Raw genomic sequence first — 25,301 nt, forward strand, 5'->3', positions numbered from 1 at the left:
TTCCCAGTATTTATAGGTGGAAGGTTAGGATATTAATTTCAGGTTTTTCTTCTTTTTTAATGTAGTTGCTTGCAGATAAAAATTTCCTTCTGACAACTACTTTAGTTACATCTCATAAATTTTGTTACATTCTTTTCATTTCCATTCACCTCAAAGGATTTTTCTAATTTCCCTTGTGATTTATTCTTCGATCCAGTACTTATTTAGGAGTGTGTTGTTTAATTTCCACATAATTGTAAATTTCCAAAATTTGTTATTCCTTCCTAATTTCAGTTCGCTGTGGTCACAGATCATACTTTGTGTGATTTCAATACTTCTAAACCCATTGAGGCTTGCTTTTTGACCTTCCACCTAATCTATACTGCAGAATGTTCCATGTGCACTTCAGAAGAATGTAAAGATTCTGCTGTTGTTGAAAGTGTCCTGCAGATGTCTGTTAGGCCTAGTTGGTTTAGTGTTGTTGAAGTCTTCTGTTCTCTTGTTGATCTTATGCCTCATTGTTCTATCCATTATTGAAAGTGAAGTAATGAATTTTCTGTTACTGTTGAATTACCTTTTTTTCCCTTCAAGCCTGTCAATTTTGCTTCATGAATTTTGGGAATATGTCGGTAGGTACATCCATGTTAATAATTATTATATATTCCTGATAAATTGACATTTTATCATCTTTCCTACTAGTACATTTTTTGTTTTAAAGTCTATTTTGTCTGATATTAGTATAGCCACTCCACCTTTCTTATGGTTGCTATTTACATATCTTTTTCTGTCCTTTTACTTTCAACCTATTCGCATATTTGAATTGAAAGTGTCTTGTAGGCAACATATAGTTGGATCTTGTTTTCTTGTCTATTTTTGTCTTTTGATTGGATTATTTAATCCAGTCCCACTTAACATAATTATTGTAGTTGAATTATACGAGTTGAACTTATTTCTGCCATTTTACTTTTTGTTTTCTAAATATCTTGTCTTTTTTATTGCGTTTAATAATTGCTTTATACTTTTTTATTGCTCTACTTCTGCTTCTTTTGTATTACACAAATATTTCCTAGTATAACATTTTAATTCCCTTTAACTATATTTTAGTTACCTATTTTGAGTTACTTCCTTAATGGCTTCACAAGGGCTTATATATACCTTATCAGAATATACAACAGATTTATACTAACCCAGTTTCAATGAAGTATAGAATCTTTCTCCTATATAGCTCTATTCTCTTCCTCTTTTTGTGCTTTTTGTTATATATGTTACATCTATTTTATAATTACAACTATGTTTTTATAGTTGTTTTATATAACTTAAAGTCTAAGGAGAGCAAATATATATTTATAGTTTATAAATTTATAAATTTTCATATTTATTTTCATTTATTATTGTCACTTGTTCCTATGATTTCAAGTTATTGTCTCCTGTTATTTCCTTGCTTCCATACAGCTTTGCTTTCACCCACCTTTGTGCTGATATTGAGAAATATTACATTTTATGTTTTACTCCCAATAATACAATTATACACATTGTTTTATATATTTGCTTTTTTAATCAGCTAAGGGATGGAAGGAAAAGAAATATGTATTTATATTCTTTTATAATTACATAATTACCTTTACCAGTGTTTTTGTTTTTCTTCTCATGTGTATTCAAATTACTCTCTAGGGTCACCTTCTGAAAGGATCTGAAGCCTTAAGAAGTTCCTTCAGCCTTTGTTGTAAGGTGGGTCTGGTAGGAACACATTTTCTGTTACCTGGGAATGACTTGATTTTGGTTTCATGTTTAAAAGATAGTTTTGCAGGATATAAGATTCTTAGCTAATTTTTTTTTCTTTGAGTACTCTGTCAGCCCACTGCTTCTAGTCTCCTTTGTTTTGCATTTATTCTGAGGGATAATTTTGTTGGATGTAGAATTCTTGATTTACTGTTCCTTTTCTTCCTGTACCTAAAATATGTCTTTCACTGCCTTCTGGTCTCCATTATTTCTGATGAGGAGTCAACTGTTAGTTATATTGTTCCTTTATATGAAATAAATCATACTTTCTTACTGCTTTCAAGATTTTCCCAACAGTTTGACTGTAAAGTGTCTAGGTGTGGTTCTCTTTGTGCTTATCCTGGGTTTTACTGAAGTTCTTGAATCTGTAGGTTAATCTTTTTCATCAAATTTAGGAAGTTTTCAGCCATTATTTTCCCCAATATTTCTTATGTCCTCCCCTCCCCCACAGACTCCCATTACATATACTGACATGCTTGATGTCCCACGGATTTCAGTATAAATCTTGCCTATAACAAAATGGGGCCCTCTCTTTACATTTACATTTTTTCTGATTCCATTTAATTTTAAAAACTTAGTTCACTGGCTATTAGTTAAGAATTTGGTATTATATTCTTTCAGAAATAGTAAGGAGAATAGCATTTAGATCTTTGTTCTGCATACAGAGGAACATAAGAGATGACAAAAGTAAAATAGTAATAAGTGAACTGATATGAAATGGAAGAAAACTGTTTTGTTACAAAATAAGAATTCTCTTCATAAATAGTAACTAAAAAGGGAAAATGAAAGAATGACAGTTGAACAGTAGTGTTCCTCTTGAGACAATGTTTATAAAACCTTAAATGTAATCTTTAATGAAAAAGTCATGTGCATTATATAAAAAGGGGTCATTATGAGTGATGTGGAGATGCATACATATGCATTCTTAAATATACCACATCCCTTATACAGATTTAAAATATTTTTTAGCTACATTTATGAGCATTTTAAAAGAATGGCACTATGTCAACTAAAGGACAACCAATAAATATAATTAGTTCTTCATCAACACAGTAAGGTTAACAACAATATTAAAATACTTTCCCTCATATAGTCAAAATACTAATCTTAATTTTCATTAACATATTTGTAGGCAAATGTGTAATTACCAAACAATGTATAGCACAGAAACAAGAAAAAGTGTTTTAAGTCTAGTTATTTTGATATGTCTTTCTAATACACATAATTGTCAACAATTTATTATAAAAAACCTACATATACAATTAATAAATACTTGATCAAGCCTTTTAAAATATAATCAGAATGAAATGTGTAGAAAGAGACATTTCAAAGTCATAGCAGTTACTACTATCACAATATTTAATCATTTTTACAATAGGTCTGCTGGTTCATTTCAATTCAATCCATTCTCAGAACCATCACATTTCTTGCTGAATGTGATTTAGAGCAAAAGCAAGTTGCTTAATTTTTATTTCCATTGCTTTTTTGTTCTTGCATGTTTCTTCCAGAAGTCCACGCATTTCTTCTTCAACTCGATGAACCTAAATCAATATATAAATTTTATAACATTTACATTTCTTAATGAAAATGTATTTTAAAAAATACAAAAAGTAAAAAATTTATTCTTATACATTTTGTATTTTGTGATGTTCATTTAAAGCACAGAGGTTAATAAAATGTTAATTTGTTCAAATACTAATAGGGAAAATGTTATACTGTATACAAAGTACTTACATGTGTATTATCCATTTATTTCTCATAGGTTCTTGTGATGAACACATGGTAATTTATTTTAACTCTATTTTACAATTTAGAAAACTTGTTCAAGTTGTGTAGCTTCTCAGTAGCATATCTGGATGATACCCAGTCTTCTGACTTAATCTTTCCACTGTCCTGTGCTGATTATGAATGCTGAATCATGAATTTGACTTACCCTTACAGACTTTAAAAACTGAAACAACCTCTGTTCCCAAAGAAACTCTTTAATTTAAACACTGCATTTCTAAAATTGCTGGTGGTGGTTATAAATTACCATCTTTTTGAGAGATCATCTTATGATTTATTGTTAACCTACATTCTCCTAGGATTCAATGTATTTGATACTATTAATTTCTGCTTGAAACTCTCTCTCCTAACATACAACATTCCTGAGAGTACTACCAATATAACCATCCCTTTCTGTTTACTTCCCTCTTCCTAATCTCTAATACAGACTTCCTAATTTTTTTCCCTTTGAAAACTAACATTTTTCCTAATTTAAATGATGAGCTCTATGTGATACCTTAAAATTTTTTTTCATGATTACCACATTTAAGCTTTGGTGAAATTCTTCTATTCTGTAACAAACACCTCCCTTTGATATTACATCATACTGGCAAGATGTCCATAATCAAACATAGTATTTTCCTTTTAGTTAAAGGCCTACTTTTATACTTTATTTAGTAATACCTAATGTACTCTTGTTCAACAATCAGTAGATTTTAAATAAGATATCTGAAACATCTGTTGGCTTGAAATGAAATAAAGAACTAAATTTTGAACAAGTTATATTTCCTTATTCATTGTGATTATTTCCAAAGACCTAAATCTCTCTTTCTGGTTACATAGACTCCTGGTTACATAGACTCCTGATGGTAATGTCATTTAATTATACAACCTTGATTATAATATATGAAGTATTACTTTCCTTTTCTATTAACTCTTTTCCTTTTCCAGTTGCTGATTTCTAAATCTCCAGTCTTAAAGATATCTGTTTCTTATTATTACTTCAAAATCAGGGAAAAATGGAAATTCATAACTGTCTGCTCATCTAGTGGATCTTAACAGAGGGGTCATATGGGAATCACCTGTTGAGGAAAATACCTGGGTCTGATCCCAGTCTTAGTGAATGAAAGTCTGAGGGGGAAGCGCATGCATATGTATTATTAAAAAGCTCTGCAGGTAATTCTGATGTTTGCCTCTGATTTATTATCATCCTAACCCATTCCTTTGTCAATGATATTAAAATGAGAAACTTGACAGTTTTGAACCCTAATTGATAATAAAACACTCCTTGAGAACTTGTCCTAGGTAGTGATGGACTGTATTTAATACATTCACATTCTCATCTGGCCTATGTGTAACCAAAGGGGCTTCCAGCTGAAATTGGCTAGGGATATGGAAATTTTTATCCAGAGTTCATGGAGCAGGTGCACATCAGAATCAAACTTATAATCTTGGTTTCATTAAAATTATATTCTACAACTAATCTAAGTATTACCGACATTTTGGTCTGGCTTCATGATTGTACTGGCAATTTTCTTCATATCTATTTGGTTATTAAATCATGCTTCCTTTTCTCTTTTATCTTTGTCAAAGATCCAATTAACTTAGCTATAACAATTAAATACTGATTATCAAAGTGAATTTTACTTACAGTACCTTTAAATTTGCAGAATCAATACATTTCTGCTTTTCACTTGCCAGCTGTATTATTTCAGCTTGATGAGCTTCAACAATTGCATCAACTTGTTTTTTAAAGGCATCATCCATACTATGAAGCTTTTCTGTTGCATCCCTTAAAAACAAAACAAACCCACATATCTACCTGTACATATAAAAATTAGGCTGTTTTTTGTCTTTTCAGATGGAAGCTCTTACATTCATATTTTAATGGAAGCATAACTCCATTAAATAGCAAAGGGCTATCTTCAGTAACTAAAGATATAAGTAGTTCACCATCCAACAGAATCTTAGTAACAGAATAGAGTAGGGTAATATCAATGGAAGTTTGTTACACTATTACCCTCTGAAAGTTAGAGTACATTGGTTCTCATTTATTTTGAGTCTAAGAATATGGTTTATAAGCACCTTCATAGATGCTACTATCAATCTTTTTTTCTCCACGTATTAGCAGTGTGATAATAATTTGAGGTATATATACTATAGGAAGGTTCAAGTTTGTAAGCATATATGTCTGACTTCCCTATGTTAATGCTTAATGGATAAAACCCTATGTTAATAAACAAATTATAAACAGTATTCACAAAATTTTAGTGCTAAAAGTTTCTTATAGGCCAAATGCCCATTCCTTTGTATTAAGTGAGAATAATTTTGTTAAAAATGTTAAGTCCATAATGAACAAACTTCCTGATTTTGGCATAGCCCATTGTAATACCAGATTGAACATTGGGACTGAAACCGAGCAGGACCCTGTGGGGCTCCTGGGCATGGAAGCCTTTCTGTGTCCCCATTTCTTGTTTGTAGGGAATAGACTCCAGCCTCCATGACCTTCCCTGAGTTCCAAAGGGCAGATTCAAACAGTTGCTAATGAGGGAAGGGAGGGGACACAGAGACTAGGGAGAAGACCACCTGATGCCAGATTAAAGGAACCAGAGAAGCTCATCAGGAGACCACCTGAGGCCAGATTAAAGGAGTCCAGGCACTGCACACACCCGAATCCTTATTAGCCACTCTGCCCTTGAACCATTGCTATAAAACTCCTCACTTCCCAGGTTGGGACACAGTTTTTTGAGGCACGAGCCTGTAGTGTCCCCCTTTGCCCAGCAAAGCAATAAAGCTATTCTTCTCTATTTCACCCGAAACTCTGTCTCTGAGACTTGATTCTCCACCAGTGTACAGAGGCTGAGTTTTCAGCATCAGGACCATGAATCAAAAGCATTTTTTTTTATTCCCAGTTGCAACAGTTGGTAGCTATGAAACTAAGGGCGAGTCACAAACTCTGTGTTTAAAGTTTGTCAACTATAAAACACAATAATCCTGCCTGTTCAGCCAACCTCACAGAATTATTGCTGGGTTCAAAATAAGATATAAGAAAAAAATCAATTTATACATTATAAGAAACTATGCAAATAAAATCTATTCTTATGAATAATAATTTACTTATTTTATTAAAATTCCATTAAATTAAAAATCATATATCAATCTTAGTCATAAAAGCATTAATGTATAAAATCAGGCCTTTATTGTTTTGCTCTTAAAGACATGATGAACAATGCAATATAAGAGATTCTAAAAATTGTCAGGCTTTATGATTTTTATTAAGTTTAGGAACTGCTAGTTATATGAAATGATTGTTTCTTTTAGGATCGAAAGGACTCCAAATTGCAAAGCTGTGACCAGCAGGAGAGAAAACTGTAATAGGTTCCAAGTCAAGGTCTCTGTATTAGTGCTTGGTTGTAAAGCGAAGTGGAACAGGGTCCATTAGCAAATAAACAAATGACTGTATTATCAATCAAAACTTTCTGGGGAGTATAATAACACCTTTTCATTTATAAAGAATTAAAATATGAGAAACCAAATTTCCAGGTTCTATTAGACTTGATATAATGGGAACCTACCTCTATATGAGATTTTTGGGCTACCTATATGCCATGTTATCTATGCTATTCTGTATCTTGACATGAGCACTGGTCACTAAACCATGCTACCTAATTTTTAAGGCAGTCAACTTTGTAAATTATTTTAACAAGTCTAGTTATACAGCTTACAAGGTAAAACCCTCATTTCCTCTAGAGTATTTTATAAAATCCATAAAACAATGGCATATATGTATACATTTTCTTCCCCTTCTTTAAAATCAACTCTTATCCTCAGCTGGTGCAGGCCAACTGCTACCTAAATCTGTTTTAGCTTCTTCAGGAGCTGACTGTCCCTGGTAGTCAGTGATTTCCTCCTCTAAACTCCACATACAACAGCCAAAAATATCACTTGCTGCTTTCATTCAAACAGAGTTTGAAAACAATAATCACAGTAATAAAAATGAAATATTTATACAGCAATTACTATGTGTCAGGTACTATTTAAATGCTAAATAATCCATACAAACCATATAAATACACATATACATAAAGTTTAAACCTCACATCAAACATTAAGGTAGGAACTATTATAATCTTCATTTTATAGATGGAATGGAAATAAAGTACTTGGCAAATACCTATGTCCAACATGTTTTTACCCTCCTCACCCCCATCCCCCCGCCGTTCTACACAACCCACCCATCCCAATTCAGTTTTATGTTTAAAGATATCCCACATACTTTAGGACTTAATCCTTACTTTTGCAGTTCAATACTTTTGTCTCTTTCTGCTTTAAGTTTCCTTTCTTTGTTTTCAAAGTTTTCTTTCACTTCTTTTACTTGCATTTCAAGATGACACAGAAGCTCTCCTTTATCATGCCACTTCTGATTAAGTGTACTAATATGAGAAGAAATAATTAAAAAAATAAAATTGGTTATATGAAATTATTAAGCCACATGTTATTTCTCAACAGGAAATTCGTATAATACCTGTAAGCTTTTCTAATTTCTTCGAGTTCTAATTCCTTTACTTTCAACTGCTGTTTTAGTTTTTCTTTTCTTTTATCGTGTCTTTCTAATTTCTCAATTATTTCATCCAGTTGTGAAGATTTTTCATCAAGTTGTTCTTGGGTACATTTTTGTATTTCAGTGATCTTTTTGTGTAATATTTTGATTTGTTCCTCCCTTTCCTGTAAACACTTCATTTTTACAGAAAAAAAATCATTATTTAAAAAAATAATTATTTTTATTAATCTTGAATATCTCATTTCCTAATTAATTCAATATGGTTTAAAATTATTATAAAAACTACAGATTAAAAAATAAATTGAACATTCAAAGAATGTTTTAGAAAAGATTTACAGAACATTTCAAAAATCACAATCAGTAAGGAATAGCACTACTACTTTGTTTTAACTGCCACTAAGAAAGATGAACTATTTACACTTTTTATTTCATTAAGTTAGTAACTACCAACCACACAGAGGGAGCAGAAGAGAAGGAAAAGAAAACTGTGCAATGAAAATTTCAATTAACATGGAATACAGCAGAGACATGTTCACTGTACATGTATGACACAAATTAAAATGCTATTTCTACTATGCTAACAAGTGTCTTCTGCATTAGGGTGAGCAAATACTTTAAAATAAAGTATGATTTCATCACTATTACAATGTCACATGAAAATAGGCTCTACATCCTCCAAAACTTCCTTTTATTATATCTTCTATATTGTGAGTCATACTTTATCCTCTATTTGCATATTACAAATCAGAGGATAATGAAAGCTCAAGACCACCTTAGGCACTGTTAAGTGTTTGCAGGTATTAGGCCTTATATGGGTTACTTACTTCAGTGAACATGTTTGCTTTAAGGGGGTATGCCTGAACGGCTGGAACAGCCCTGCTATAACACCAACTACTGATATCAGTCTCCAAAAGTGTGAAAAGATGAAATTGGTAGTTTTTGTTTTTACCCTGTTTCCCCTGCCCCACCTTGCCTTTTTTTCCCTTTTGGGAAGAAGATGCAGGCAAACAAACAAATACTGAACAAGGCTAATTTAGGCATGAATTCATCAGTATTTTAAAAAATGTGGTTCAATTCCTCAGTGTGTTATATATCTAAAAATTCTAAGCAAAGATATCAGGTAGTCTTCTAGTCTTGACCAACATTTGCATAAAAGGCATGAATTGTTTATTTTCTCCACACAACTCTCGTACTTAAGAGTAATACTTAAGTAAGTACTTAGAGGAGAGCAGTCTTGACACATATTATATTAGGAATCCACAAAAGCTATAGAAGATTCTTATGAAAAACCCCATTAATAAAAAGAATAACATTGTAGCATCGGAGAATTTTGTGATCCATACTTAAAAGTACCAAAATAAGACATAGGAGGAAACCAAATCTCAAAAGATTTGTTTCTGATTTCCATAGTCAGAAGTTAATTACAGGATCTACTTAATTGAAAACATCGAACTCCAAGTTTTGCAGATTAGGTCACTATCCCTTTAAGTTATTAGCTATGATGAATTTACTGCTAAAAGAAATTATGCCTAGCTATCTCTGTATGTTCTGTGATTAGATGGAATGCACCATTAATGCTCATATCTTTGAGGCTGATACAGTGTTCTTTAAAGTAAGTGTACTAAGTTGTGAAAAGAAAAATGATGAGTTGAAAATCTGAAAACTTTTTTTTTTAACCAAAAATCTAAAACTAAAAGTCATCTGTTTTTTGGCTCCGCTATGTTATTCATTACTAGTCATTTCCTCCCAAAACTCTGCTCAGAGATTAATAAGCAGTAGTCTTACTGTGGAAGTAGTTATGTCAATCACAAGTATTATACCAAGCATAGATTTTTAAACAAGAAAAAATACTCACTGCTAAAAAATTTAAATAATTTTCAGTGTAGCTTGGCATGTATGACAGATATAATTGAAATTCTGGTTTCATGCAAAACCAAAAAACCAATATAATTGTTTAGGGTAATACAGTTCTAGCATTCACAGTCTAAATCTAGCTATGGATATAGCAACATGGTGATAAATATGTTTCTTTATTTTCTGTACTTGACGAAGTTAAGTTCTCAAGGAGTTTCTTAAAAATGACTAAGGGGAAAAAAAAAATCAAATCTTAGGTAGTTATAATTACTCTAAAGAATGAGTTCCTAACTTTATGGGTGATAATCTCACAAGTTTCTTAAAAACCCTTTTCTCAGCTATTTTTATACCTTAAAGATAATCTCTAGAAGAAAATTTTGGAGTTCAAATTTGATTCACTGTTCAAGCTAACTTTCAGAATATTTCTCTGGAAATTTTCATGTAAGATACTTTGAAACAAGTGATCCTGTTAGTATTCTCTCTTAAGATAGGCCATATTGAAGAAGAGGGTAAAAATGGTTTCCCTTGGGAACAAGCATGAATCTTTTACGTTCTTTCTATTCAAATACTTTAAAATATAGGATAGTAGGTTCTGTCATAATTTCGAGACGTGAATTAGCAATACTGGAAGATATTAAACAATGAAAAGTTTAAATATTTGTTTTTGTGGTTCCTAACCCTTTATGGACACTACTTCCAATTATTTCAAAGGGCCATAATAACATTTTCCATAAAATCTTGAGGTAAAAGTAATTTCAAGTTAATAAGTTAATAAATAAATGTCATATATAACTTTTAAAAGCAAAGAGCCAAACATAAAAGAAAAAACATGATAATATGTCTTAAATTCCATAACAGTTGGGATGCATTGAGACAAATATTTATTATTATACTTTGATCCACAGATTTTTCAAACTTTCCACATGCTCTTTTCCTATAATAAAATGTCAAACTTACTTCTTTTAATTTTCCAATGGTTTCAGTTTGGTCTTCTACAATTTTGCACTTAATTCTTAATGTGTCATTATCACGTTCACTTGCCTTTCGCAGAGATTCATTCTCCCTACACAAACTTTCAATTTGAGCGTCTAGTCTCCCATGATTTTGGGCTAGAGAAGATCCTAAGAAACAAACATCATCAGTAAAAAACTTAAAAAGACCTTGGAGAATTTATATTTTATGAACATCTAATTTCACAATGTATAATATAGTAAATAAAAAGAAAAGCTGAATAAAGAAACAAAATATATAATAGCACACAATATGAAGAGGAAAGGGGAAAAGAACAAAAAGGCCTTCTAAACAACTGTGGCTATTTGAGAACCTAAAACCACAAATCATGAACAACTAACTCAGACATGAAATATTTAATGGGTCATGTTATGCTGTCCAAACAAAATCATATTACAGATTTCTATATGGAATGGACAAATGAACAATGTTCCATTTAGGCCAACACCTACTATTCATAATTTGTAAAGTCTCTAAGAATGCCTTAAAATGGTATATATCTCTTGCCTTATGGTGACTGGAAAGGGAATGAGACTGAGGGTAAGTTTACCTGAACCTAAAGTGGTTTTCATTCATAAACAATTTCACATTTCTCCACATATAACAACATAAATGTTACCAACATTTTTAGCTAAAAAAAAATGAATGCTGCATATGTACAAATAATTTAAAATCACTAGATACGAAAGAATTGTTTTCAATGACTTATTCAGTTGTAGCATTGTAAATGTATACCTGTTCAGAAACGTAACCAAATTATAGTGGGGAAGAAAACCAACAGCAAAAAAATCAGAGCTATAACTTCATAACAGGTGTAATAAACTACTTCCCAATTCCTAAGTATAATTTCAATCCTGTTTGACTGGCAAATGACTACTTCTCCTTTCATATACAGTGTCACCTTCTTTCTTGGTATGTCTAGGCAGAGTTAAGCCCTTCCTTTTCTAATACACAGATTTGTTGGATTAGCAGAATGGGCTATTTTTTCCCTTTGAAAATTGAGAATTTTACCCTGTTGTGCCAACTCATGTCCCCATACTTTTCTTTCTGTCCTTAAACCATAAATTAGCGATTCCTTGGCTGCTAGTTCGGAAATAAGCTGCATTTTTTCATGCTTGAGAAGTTCTATTTGAATACTCTTCCGCTTGTCATCTTCAATTAAAATTTCAAGTGTGTTGATTTGATTCTGTATACCACCAAAACACATTGAAAAAAAAATGCAAAGTAATTATTATATTTAAGTGCTTCTTTATTTTCTTTTTGCATTTTATAATGAGAAAAAATGTTACTTAAGCAAATACAAAGTAAATGTTCCTAAATTTTACATCAGAAAATGTTTAAATTTTATTAACTAAAGATAAATGTAGGTCATGAAATAAAAAGTCAAATTTTAAGAGCCTACTCCTTTAAACGCTCTGAATTTTATTTAATATCTTAAAAGAGCAACTACACATGTAATACTCAAAATTTCTCACCAAATATTGAATATTTATATCAATAGTCTAAAGGTTACTTATAGAAAGTGAATCCTTTTGGGCAAAATACCACTAATATTTAAAATTGAGACAACAGAAATAAAGTAATTAAAAAATTATTATAGTTAGGTATATGTAAAAACAACCACTACCACAAAATTAATATATCAACAATTCATGTATTTCCCAAACTTCAACAACCTGTATCACTGTAAAACTGGTACATTTACTTAGTATGCTTCTTAAAATTAATTCACTTATTTTAGTTAAATACTATTTTAGTGTAAGCAATACAATCTGTGCAATCATGGTTTATCTCCTAATTATATTACTTTTCACACATGTAAGAATATATAAGTAGTGTTATATAGTTCATAATTGTGTACTTCCTAAAATCATCACAATATTCTTGAGAAAATGACACAAAAAATTAAAAAGGAAATATAATGTTACAATGTCTTACCTGTAAATTTGTCGTTGTTTCCTGTTTCAATTTAGAAACTTCTGCAAGTTTTGTTTTTTGTTCCTTCACCATACTGGTTAGATCTTTAATTAAAGAGGAAGATTCATTTTCTTTTCGTTGAGCCCAAACAAGAGCATGCTTGCTCTTTGCTAATTCAGTTGCAACATTTTCAAAACCATCTTTAACCTATATTTCAAAATTGCATTATAAATAGCAGTTCTGCAAATATTTAGAAAATATCTGTTTCTGGAAACAGCTTACTTCTTTCATTTTTAGAATCAGAATAAAATTCACAGATAATTGGCTTTGCAGGCTAGCCAGGCCGTATGTGTTTGTGTTTTAAGTCCTCAACCCTGCTATTATAACATAAAAGCAGCCACAGATACTATGTAAACAAGTGAGCACGACTCTGTTCTTATAAAACTTCATTTATCGAGCCCGGAGACTTCAGTTTGCCAATCCCTGCTCTATAGTAATAGAGAATTCAGGGTTTCTAATTCCTATTCGTGCTCTCTTTACTTGACCATTTATAACCTCACTTAGCTTTGGCAACAGCACTGAAGATTAGCTATTATTTAGGTGAAGAAATAAGGCTCTAAGAATTTAAGTAATTTGGTTAAGATCATATAGCCAACATGCAAATAGAGCTAGAATTCTAAAACGTTGTCCTCTTATCAAACCATATCTTGTTGATTCTGTTTTCAATAAAAAGCTAGACGCCAATTCTTACATCTTTAAATCTTCTGGCTTCAACAGTTAAAGCAATACGGAATTCATTTTCTAAATCCATATACTGTTGGTTTAATGCATCAATTTTGTCTTGGTATTCTTTTATAACTTGTTCATGTTTTCTCTCTTCTTTAGCAATTTCTTTAGCTAAGGCTTCCTGGAACTCAGCTTCACTAAAAAACTCCCTTGTTTCAAGGTCTTTCCTGGAATGAAAAACAAATGAAAATCACAGGATGCTGTTTATCTGGAAAGAAAAACTTTAAAGGTCTTTAAATAGTTATTAAATGTTCTATATTCCCTATTGTTAAAGATCAGCTCCTCACTTTCAAACACCGAAAACTGGGGATAGGATGGTAGATACAGAAATATGAGTTTTGATTGCGCATTCAGTGGTGACAGGGATAAGAGGAGTATGCCAAATCTTAACTTCACTGAGATAGTTCAGAATCATTTTATGATTTCTAAAATTCTTTGGGTGCATTCACAGAAGTCAGGTTCTATCTCACTGCATCTTCTACTTTGGTTGAGTCTTTGACATACAATAAATACAGTCTGACTGGTTCTGGTGGTTGGTTAATTGAAAACAACAGTTATGTGTGAAACTTCACCAATCTTTTAATATAGGGCCAATTTTTTAATTTAAATGTGAATTCATTCTTCAGAGTTCTCCATTATTTTTCTTGAATAAATCAAACTCATAAAACAAAACCCATTATTTCTGGTTTTGGTTTCTTTAAACTAAAACAAGTTAAAAGATATCTGAAAGGAAAATTAAGTGCCAATTTTTAGATTTTTGTGATTATTTGCCCCCCAATCTTTTATAGTTGTCTTGACCACACATATGATGACAATTTTCCCCAGAGCATCAAAATTTAATTTATATATTAAAACTTAATTTACACAAGGACAAAACCAAAACAGGCCTGAGAACAAACACAATTAACTCATGGCAATCATTCAACTGGTAGTAAGCAGATAACTAGCTGAATGTGCTTAAATTACTGGGGACTCTAAAAAGCAGGTGTTGGCAAACTACAGCCCAGGGACCAAATCTGGCCTGCTGCCCTTCTTGTGGGGAAGTAAACTTTTACTGAAACACAGCCACGCCCATTCACTTATGTGCTGTCTATGGTTACTTTTGTGGTACAAAGAGAGAGCTAGGCATGACCTGAAAAGCCTAGAGTATTGATATTTTCTATCTGGACCTTCACAGAGAAAGTTTGTAGAAACCTGCTTCAAAGGGATAAAGAATACTGATAATTTAACAAGTAGTTACTTGGAAGTCAATTAAAACAGCTTTCTCTGTATTACAATGATCAATTTTTAGTTGGGCTTAGAGAAATGGAAAATGAGCTTCATTGCTATAAGGCCATACCTCAACCTCAATAAAGTTACTGATTTGTTTTTAAGCTACTAGTTCTAACTCTAAGACTGATTCTAAAGCATACATACATAAACATGTCATTCTCCGTGAGCTAACTGTGCCAGACTTTACCACTGCTCAATCACTGTCTAGTCTTGGCGGGGGCAGGGGGGAAAACCAAATAACTTTTTCCTATTTTTAAATGTCCATATTTTCCTAAAATATACATATTTTATTTACCTGTGTTCTTGTTCTTTCAATGCAAGAAGTTCATGAAGGTGTTGCACCTGTTCCTTTTCTTGATGAAGAGAAGTTCTAAGTAAGTTTATTTCTCTATCAGCTGCTGCGGCTTTGAGTTCCACCTCTTGGATAAGTTGCATCTGAGTGAAATACACACCATTACAGTATTTAGATAATAATCTCCTCTGCTTCTATTTTAATGTCAGTTCCCCAAAGACAAGTGCCTTCTAAATAACAGGACCTAGTGACTAAGCTGATTTTCAAAATTTATTAAATAATGCTATGGTCACGTAAAGTGTAGTCTTAGAAGCATCAAACACATTAACATTAACTCTTATTTCACCACAGACTTTATTGAAAATTTCCATTCAAAAGGCATGAAAATTAAAAGTCTCCAAGCACCCCAAGGAGACATTTAAAAACTGGCTCTTAAACACAAGCCTAACAACCTGCAGCATTTCCACCAACTCTGCTTTGTGAATGCTGGCAGCCCTAATTGAAGAAATGATTCCATAGGTTAAATTACTGGTACATTTAAACTAATTTCTGCATTCAGCCTAACATCTTTTATGTTTACTATATAATGACATAATTTGTTTCAGGACAGAAGCTATGAATGTGTTAATTCATGGGACTGATAGAGTAAAATAGAGAAATACCTGTGCTGCTTGCTGTTGCCCTTTTTGCCTCTCCTTTTTTTCTAATGCTTTTTCCAGGGTTCTTAAGTGTCTAACGTGATCCTCTTGTTGATCTCTTGCTTTAATTAATTCAATAGTTAGTTTTTTAATTTCATTTTGAAGTCTGTGAACCATAATTTCGAGTTGTAGTTTGGAATTTCTCTCTTTAAAAATAATTTCCTTTAGCCTAAAGCATAAATCAAATGTTGCTTTAAGTATATTACACATATAGAAGGATAAAAACTGTACTAAACATTAAAAGTTACAGTAGAGAGGAAGATTTGAAGTATGTTCCAAATTCTCCTTAGATAAAAAATAGTTGAAAAACAGTATGCCTTTCGCCCATCCCTGAAACTAGCATTGGGCCAAGAGGAAAAACATTTTACAAAAATTAATGAAACTTTATCTAAGAAGATGTGGTACATATACACAGTGGAATATTACTCAGCCATAAAAAGGAATGATATAGTGCCATTTACAGAAACGTGGACAGACCCAGAGATTGTCATACAGAGTGAACTTAAGTCAGAAAGAGAAAAACAAATATCGTATAATATCGCTTATATGTAGAATCTAGAAAAATGGTACAGATGAACTTATTGGCAAAGCAGAAATAGTCACAGATGTAGAGAACAAACTTACGGTTACCAAGGGGGGTGGGGTGGGACAAATTGGGAGACTGGGATTTATATATATATACCACTATGTATAAAATAGATAACTAATGAGAACCTACTGTTTAGCACAGGGAACTCTACTCAATGATCTGTGGTGACCTAAATGGGAAGGAAACCTAAAAAAGAGTGGGTATATGTCTATGTATAACTGATTGACTTTGCTGCACAGCAGAAACTAACACAACCTTGTAAAGCAATTATACTCCAATAAAAATTAAAAAAAATACAAAGCTGTAGTAACTAAAACAGTATGGCACTGGCACAAAAACAGACACATTGACCAATGGAACAGAATAGAAAATCTAGAAATAAACACACACATATATGGTCAACTAATTTTCAACAAAGCCCCTAAGAATACATAGTGGAGAAAGGACAGTCTCTTCAATAAATGGTATGGGGAAAACTGGATATCTACATGAAAAAAAATGAAATTGGGTCTTATCTTACACCATACACAAAAATCAACACAAACTGGGTTAAGAACATAGACATAAGACCTGAAACCATAAAACTGGAAGAAAACATAGAAGGAAACTCCATGATATTGATCTTGGCAATGATTTTTCCATGGGGACACCAAAAGCATGAACAAGAAAAGCAAAAATAAACAAGTAGGACTACATCAAAATAAAAAGTTTCTGCACAGCAAAGGAAACAATCAAGAAACTAAAAAGGCAACCTGACAAATGGGAAAAAATATTTGCAAACCATATATATGATAATGGGATAATATCCAAAATATGTAAAGGATTCATACAACTCAAAAGCAGAGAAACCACAAATAAACCAATTTTAAAATGGGCAAAACTCCCGAATAGACATTTCTCCAAAAATACGCAAATGGCCAAAAAGTATATAAAAACATGTTCAATGCCACTATTCATCAAGAAAATGCAAATCAAAACCACAGTGAGGTATCACCTCACACCTGTTAGGATGGCTATTATCCAAAAGTCAGAATATAACAAGTCTTAGTGAGGATATAGAGAAAAGGGAGGCCTTATACACTGTTGGTGAGAATTTAAACTGGTGCAGCCATTATGGAAAATAGCATGGACGTTCTTCAAAAAATTAAAAATAGAACTACCATAAAAGTGGGATCCAGCAATCCCAATTCTGGGTATATATCCAAAGGAAATGAAACCAGTATCTCAAAGAGATACCTGCATTCCCATCTACATTGCAGCATTATTTGCAGTATCGAGATATGGAATCAACCTAAATGTCTATTAATGGATGAATGGATTAAAAGGTTATAAATAAGTAAATAAATGCCACATCAGTCAGCCTAATAAAGAATGAAATCTGGCCATTTGTGACAAAATGGATGAACGTGGAGGAGATTATGCTAAGTGAAATAAATGGTGATATCACTTATATGTGGAATCTAAAAAAAGTTGAACTCATGGGACTTCCCTGGTGGTCTAGTGGGTAAAACTCCACATTCCCAATGCAGAGGGCCCAGGTTCGATCCCTGGTTGGGGAACTAGATCCTGCAAGCATGCCACAACTAAGAGTCTGCATGCCACAACTAAAGATCCTGTGTGCCGCAACTAAGACCTGGTGCAACCAAAATAAATAAATAAATATTAAAAAAAAAAAGTTGAACTCATAGAAACAGAGAGTAGAATGGTGGCTACCAAGGGTCAGGAGTGGGGGGAATGCTGGCCAAAGGGTACAAGCTTTCAATGATAAGATGAGTAAGTTCCAGAGACCTAATGTACAACATGGTGACTAAAGTTAAAAGTAATGCATTGTATACTTGAAGTTTTCTAAGCAAGTAGATATTAAGTATTCTCAACACACAAAAAAACAACTATATGAGGTGAAGGATATATTAATTGGCTTGGCTGTGGTAATGATTTCACAATGTATAACAAAACATCACATTGTACATCTTAAATATATACAATTTTTATTTGTCAATTATACCTCAACAAAGCTGAAAAATAAAATATTGAGATTGAGAAAAAAAATAAATTAATGAAACTTTATCTTATGTGAACTTTACTATTCAACAGCAAAACTACAAAACACCTTATTTTTTCAGGCATTGTGTTAGATGTAGGCTTAAAAGCAAGCAAGATGAATAAGATACAGCCTGGTCTTCAAGGAGCTTAATATTTAGCAGAGGGGACACAGATGTATTTATAAAGCTACAGGAGAGAAGCAATATCTGAACAGATACCTGGAAGTCAACTCTGAGTTCCCTGTATCTTCCCCAGACACTAAGTACTATATCCTAGTACTATACTACCTCTGTGTTACTTAGAGCCTTTTGACTAAAAACTCTTAACTAGTTTCAGTAAGAAAGGAGAATTTATTGACCCACATAACCAATTCAGAGGCTGGGGTGGCACTATTCCAAGGGACAGCTGAAACCAAGGATATGAATACCATCAGGTCTCTCTCTCTGATTCCCTACAGGCTGGTTTCAGTTTTTCCTATGGCAGGCTTCTTTGTAACATATGCCAGGGAGATGGGGAAGGCTATAAACATCTCTGACAGCAGTGAGAACCAAACAGAAAAGGTTACCTTTCTCTAGCTCAACTGAGAACTGAGCTCTGGGAAAGGCTCTGGTTAGTCCAATTTGGTTCATATGCCCACTCCATGCAGTGGTCACTGTGGCCATGTGGGCTAAGGCATATATTTACCCAGCCTGGGTCAGGGGCTCACCTCTTAACCAATATTATAGGCAGAGAGGCAGTTCATGACAGAACAGAAGTCGAGTGTTTGAAAAGGGGACAACGAATAGCAAAGGCATAGCCTCATGAAGGAATTTCTGAGCTAGGCAGCCACTCCAATGCGTACCTACTATAATTGCCAAGCCATAACTGAGAAAAATCCCTATACTCATCAGCCTCTATACTATAGTCATTTCTCCAATTCTTGTCCTCTTGCCTTTGAGAGTCGTCTCCAAACTGGTCTTCCTTTGTTCACTCTCTCAACTCTAGTTTGGTATGTTATATGAAAGAATATTGGACTTTATTCTGTGGACCATATGGTGGAAGGGGCAGAGAAGCTACCGATCAGTAAAATTAGAGAAATCCTCTAAAGCAAGAGATAAGGGCCTAAACTGATGCAACCATTTGGGGATAGAGAGGAGATAGTTCAACACCTTTTAAGCAGAATGAAGACGGTATCAATACCAACTGGTTATGAAGTTTGAGAAAGAGAAAGGAAGCAAAAAAAATCATTCTGAAATTTCTAGCTTTGGTGGCTGACTGTATGGAACACCATTTATTAGAACAAAGAATACAGAATAAGGGAGCAGGAAAAAGTCAACCTAAGGACATGTTGATCTTAAGACACTTATAAGCAATGTAGACAAGAAACTTTTAGTAGATGATTAGATGAACAATTTGTTAATCAAGGAGGCCTATAAAACAGATAAAGATTTGGGAGCTTACTGGTTAGGTACTGAAAGCATAGTAGAGAAGATTCACTTTTTGAGATAATATATACTCACAGCATGGTACCTAGATGCTAGACCCTGTCTTAGGTATGAGGAAAACAGAGTCCCTACCAAGTCACATAAGGGAATATGAAGATTGGTGAGGACCTAATCCCCAAAAAACATTTGGGGTATAGATGCAAAAAGAATCAGAAAAGATTGAAGATGAATTTTCAAGAGAACAACAAATATGTAACACGGGAAACATGGCACAACAGCAGAGAGGTTAAAGAAGTATAAAGATGAGGTGTGTCCAAAGCTTTCCAATTAAAATAGAATTTGGCTAGCAACCCCAGACATAACTTTCTCTAATATTCCACTAGATAATACCTACAAAACAGAATAAAACAAAAATTCATACACATATGATGCTAAACAACAGAAAACACAGTGCCAAAATCAGGGAGGAATTTCAACAATAAGGCAAATGGAACTAAATTAAAATAATAACAGCTCTTAGAACACTCAGGCTTTGCCTTGTATCTTTCTGGATTAAAAAAAAAAAAAAAGGGAAGATATATCCTCTCTTTCATTGTCTGACTGTGACTCATTGAGTCACACAGTCTCTATAAATCTATCATTAAACTATGTTGGCTACCTAAGCACCTACTGCAAACAAAAGTGCTGTTTCTTCTGAGGTGGTCAGAGGACAGTTATTTTATCCATTCTGTTCCTTTACCGCTGTCCAGCACTGTCTTGTATAAGGCAAGTAATTGGTGGGTAGTGGTGGTTTGGCTAGTAATAGCACAAAGCATCATAGCTTGAGTAATTACAGAGGTTTTCATGGAACACGTTCAGTATAGTAATTTTCCTTATATTCCATAAGTACAAAGAATCAGAGAATCAGGTAGTGAGGGGTAGAAAATACCACATCAGTACCACACAACTTTACTAGTTAAATGCTTAAAAGAACCTGGGAATTGGGCTGAGAGCTATGTACGTCAACTTACTAATGAATGAAGATTGTAGAAAGGGAATTATCTACTGTATAAGCAGCTAAGAAATGGAACCAAGAGCAACTTCCTAAGCCCTATTTGTTGGCAAATACCAAGTCTAGAAACCCAGTGCTCATTCAAGGAGAAGAAGAGATAAAAATTGAAAGGAACCCCATGGAAAAAATCTTATAACCTTTTAAGGAAAAGCATAACTTTCGAAGTAATTGCCTATAGGAAACAGAAGAAAAAAGTTATTGTTATTTCAGAAAACCAGTTGGTATTCTCACATATTGGAATAAGACAATCCTGTATTACATAATTTACTACAGAAAAAAAGAGATGAAACGGGAAATGGAATAAGATGGAATAAAAACATTAGAATTAAGAAACTTGGGTTATCTGGTACTGAAGCCCATTGTTGAGAAGAATATGCAACACAGAGACTGATTATGACCCAGAAAGCCTAAAGAAAAAGTGTGCAAAGCCCCATCCTTTACAGAAAAAGCCTGCCAATCTCAGCTCTACACTCTTCCTGTTTTTTACTTATAATACTTTTTTTATTGATCTGACATCTCCCAGCTTGAGGGCTCAAATATCCTGAATCCTTTGTTAATGTAAAAAACTGACAAAGCTGTAAATCTTTAAATAAAATTAGTTCAAACTAAAACCACATACATAGTTTTTTTATCATACTACAGCTAGTTTAAACTAAGGCATTCCAGTTCCAAGTTCAGCATTCTTTGTGCTATGAGATAACTTATGGTTTACAGACTTTCCCCTTACCTATCTGTAGTAAGAAGAGCCAGGCTATGAATATCTTTTTTTTCATTTGCATGTTTATGCAGTTCATCAATATAATCCATAAGTTTCTTTTCAGTTTGTTCAGCTTTCCATCTCTTCTCTCTCTCTTGGTCTAGTTCCTCAACAAGTGCCTGAAAGAAAACAATATTGTTATGTGAACTTGGAAAAGTTACCTAACCTCTCACTGCCTCAATTTTCTCATTTATAATGTGGGAATAAGAGCATCTAATTCAAAGGGCTGTGGTGAGAATTAACCAAAAGAATGGAAGTAAAGCATGCAGAACGTGTCTGGCACAAAATAGCCACTCAATAAATGTTAGCTGCTATTATTATTGTCATAATGATTTTTATTATTTTCTAAATATTAAGGCCTTTATACCTGAGAATAAGGGGACAAAACCAATAGCATGAAAGGTGTGAAATGTTTCAAAAAGTAATCATACTATTGGAAGAATAGTGCACATTACAATCATAAGTATAACCAGTTGTTCACAGTAAAATAAGGGCAAGTTAATAAAAAATATAAAATAAATCAATGTGTGCTAAAGATTCTTAACAACATGTGAATGATTAAGGAAAATATTGAAGAATTTAAAAATTCTTGAATGTCTCTTAATCTGGAATCCGTGGGTCCAAAACTGGGTTTCAGGAGAGCCCATGAATACCCTGAAATTATATACAACATTTTATGAGTTTCTCTAAGGAAGTTTCTCTGCAAAAACCCATAGATTTCCTTAGATATTTAAAGGAGTCTGAGACTCATAAGTTAGGAACCATTGCTTTAGGAAGAATTCAAAAATTCAGACATGTTTTCTCCTCCAAAGCATACAACAAAATGATTTCACTGAAATCTGATCTTAAATAAATGTGTAATTTCCATTCCTTTAAAAATTACAAAAATAGTAACATTACACAAAATCTGGAAATCAGGAAAGGGAAAATAACCCAACCGCAAACCCCAATAAAATTACACGAAATATTTTTTTGCTCATAAAAACATGCATAATTTTTCTGGGACTAACTTTGAATATAAAACTAAGATTATTCATATCCAATTTTTCTTAATCTCTTAAATCATACCCGGTAAGTGGCATTTTCTGAGCTACCGTTGTTTACTTTAATTATTTCAGTCTTCTGCTTTTCTGATTCTTCTAATATATTATTGTTCACTAAAGATGATCTTACGTGTAATTCTTTAAAGAAAGGTTGTTTCATTTTACGATTACAACTGCAAAGAAAAACCACAAAAAATAACTCAAAGAAATGTATAATACTTATAACTATTTTTTACAACTTAGGTAATGATAATCCAGCATAAGGAAAGAGAGCCTTTTATATAAATTTATATGAAAGTGCTGACTAAATCTGAGGCTGCAAGGCTGAAAAGTCAAATCTTTTGACATTAGAATAGTAAAAAATATGACCATGAGATAGCTTTAAGAAAGAAGCCAGCAATATTAACTTCTGTGTGCCTTATCTGAATTTATAGAACTAAAAGAAGTACCTTATAAAAGCACTGTTGTTTTTACTGTGGTGCTTAATAGTTTGAATAGTTTTGGAATAATATGGGATTTTTGATCTTCGAGGAGTTTTTCTATTGCATTCTTTTCTGTTTCCACAGTCACTTTCAGAAGTCACATCTGTGTCTCTTTTTGGTCTGAGATCTTTCTCAGGAACATTATCTATTAAAGAATTAGAAGTCTAGAATAAAAAAACCAAAGTTTTTTAAAAGTTCAATTCAGTATAAAAGAACATAATTTGACATTTTCTAAAATGTTATAACTTTTTACAAGATTAAAGATTTATAAACTAGGTATGTTTGGAATTAAAGACAAGATTCAACTTCTGGTATGGACAAGTAAGCTCCTATGAGGTTGATGCTCTCAAGATAACAATTACAAACCGGGGAAAAATACAAAGAAAACAACAACAAACAAACACTACTTGGAATTCTGGAAAGTGAACAAAAGTAGTCTTATTCTAGAGGAGCGTTGACACCTGGAAATATGACCAGAATGGATTGTTTCTGCTTTATGGCTTTTATCCTAAGAAAACAGCACAATCGGCACTACGTAGGGAGTCTTAAAACTCAGGTGGGAAACCCACAAACTTTTGGGTCTGAAGAATCTGAGGATAGTATGGAATAGACTGCAAGAAGCCCAGCAAAGGATTTGGAGGCCTATAGCAGCATCTAGATTCTCCACAAAGTAACATTCACATTGTCCAGGACAAAATCCAAAATTACTCACAATAGGGAGAACCAGGAAAATATGACCTATTCTCAAGAGAAATGACAATCAATGGAGACCTGAGAGGACCTAAATGTTCAAATAAGCAGAGAAGAACTATACAACAGTGATCATAAGTATGCTCAATGATATAAAAAATGCTTATCATGAATGAAAAGGAAATTCAGCAGAGAAGTAAAAATTATTTAAAAAAATGGAAATTTTACAACTGAAAAATACAATGTCTAAAGTAAAAATTGAGTGGCTGGACTAATACAGAACGAGGTGATAAAAGAAAGAATATGTAAACTTGAAGATAGTTCAGTGGACTTATTCAATATGAAGAATACAGAGAAAAAAAGTTGATAAAACGGACAGAGCATCAGGGGATTGTGGGACACATCAAAAGGTCTAAATGGAATTTGAAAAAAGAGAAAAGAGAGAATGGGACAGAGAAATATTTGAAGCAATGATGTCCAAAAATTCCAAAATTGAGTAAAAACATAAATTTACATTGCATAATGATAAAAGAGTCACTTAAATAGGAAGAAAAAGTAGTCATAAATGTGTATGTGCTTAGTAAGAGAGCTTAAAAATATGGCAAGCATATGTTGAGAGAATTAAAGGAAGAAGTAGACAAATCCACAATCATAGTTGAAGAATCTAATATCTCACATGCAACTGATAGAACTAGACAATAAACATCAGTAAAATTAAAACTGTTGCTTATCAAAAGACCCTTAAGGAAATGAATATGCAACCCACAGGTTGGGAGAAAATATATTTGACAAAACATTAGTATTCAAGATATAAAATGAATTCCTATAACCCAGTAATAGACTAATCACTCAATAAAAATATGGGCAAAATTTCTGAACACTGCACCAAAGATTCAATAAGTACATGAAAAAGTGCTTAACATCACTGTTCATTAGTGAAATGCAAATTAAAGTCACAATGAATACCAGTATACACCCACTAGAATGGCTAAAATAAAATCAATGCTAACACCAAACACTGGTGAGGATATGGAACGACTGGAACAGTCAGTTATACATTGTTGGTGGGAATAAAATGGAACAATCACCTTAGGAAAGCTCTGGCAGTTTCTCATATAACTAAACAAACACCTACCCTATAATCTAGAAATTCTAGTTCTAGCTATTTACTGAAGAGAAATGAAGACCTAAGTTCACAAAAAGACTTGTACTGTAATGTTCATAGCAGTTTTATCCACAAACCTGGAAAGAACCCAGTGGCGTATCAAGAGGGATAATGGAAAAATAAACTGTGGCATACTCATACAAC

General features: G+C 32.8%; 1 protein-coding gene across 1 annotated transcript in view; it reads right to left on the reverse strand.

The window, feature by feature from the left end:
* Positions 1-2,952: 2,952 nt before the first annotated feature.
* The window catches only part of LRRCC1 (leucine rich repeat and coiled-coil centrosomal protein 1), a 35,435-nt gene continuing 13,086 nt past the window's right edge, over positions 2,953-25,301 (reverse strand). The window contains exons 8-20 of the mRNA XM_059902034.1: positions 23,270-23,466; positions 22,846-22,993; positions 21,748-21,896; positions 15,878-16,082; positions 15,219-15,358; positions 13,617-13,818; positions 12,887-13,072; positions 11,960-12,134; positions 10,895-11,058; positions 8,048-8,256; positions 7,818-7,955; positions 5,179-5,314; positions 2,953-3,299 (exon numbers count right to left, since the gene is read on the reverse strand). Coding sequence (XP_059758017.1) covers positions 3,177-3,299; positions 5,179-5,314; positions 7,818-7,955; positions 8,048-8,256; positions 10,895-11,058; positions 11,960-12,134; positions 12,887-13,072; positions 13,617-13,818; positions 15,219-15,358; positions 15,878-16,082; positions 21,748-21,896; positions 22,846-22,993; positions 23,270-23,466 — 2,172 coding nt within the window. The 3' untranslated portion in view covers positions 2,953-3,176. The remainder of the gene's footprint in view (positions 3,300-5,178; positions 5,315-7,817; positions 7,956-8,047; positions 8,257-10,894; positions 11,059-11,959; positions 12,135-12,886; positions 13,073-13,616; positions 13,819-15,218; positions 15,359-15,877; positions 16,083-21,747; positions 21,897-22,845; positions 22,994-23,269; positions 23,467-25,301) is intronic.

This window comes from Balaenoptera ricei, chromosome 17 (genome assembly GCF_028023285.1).
Source record: "Balaenoptera ricei isolate mBalRic1 chromosome 17, mBalRic1.hap2, whole genome shotgun sequence".
Taxonomy (NCBI): Eukaryota; Metazoa; Chordata; class Mammalia; order Artiodactyla; family Balaenopteridae; genus Balaenoptera; species Balaenoptera ricei.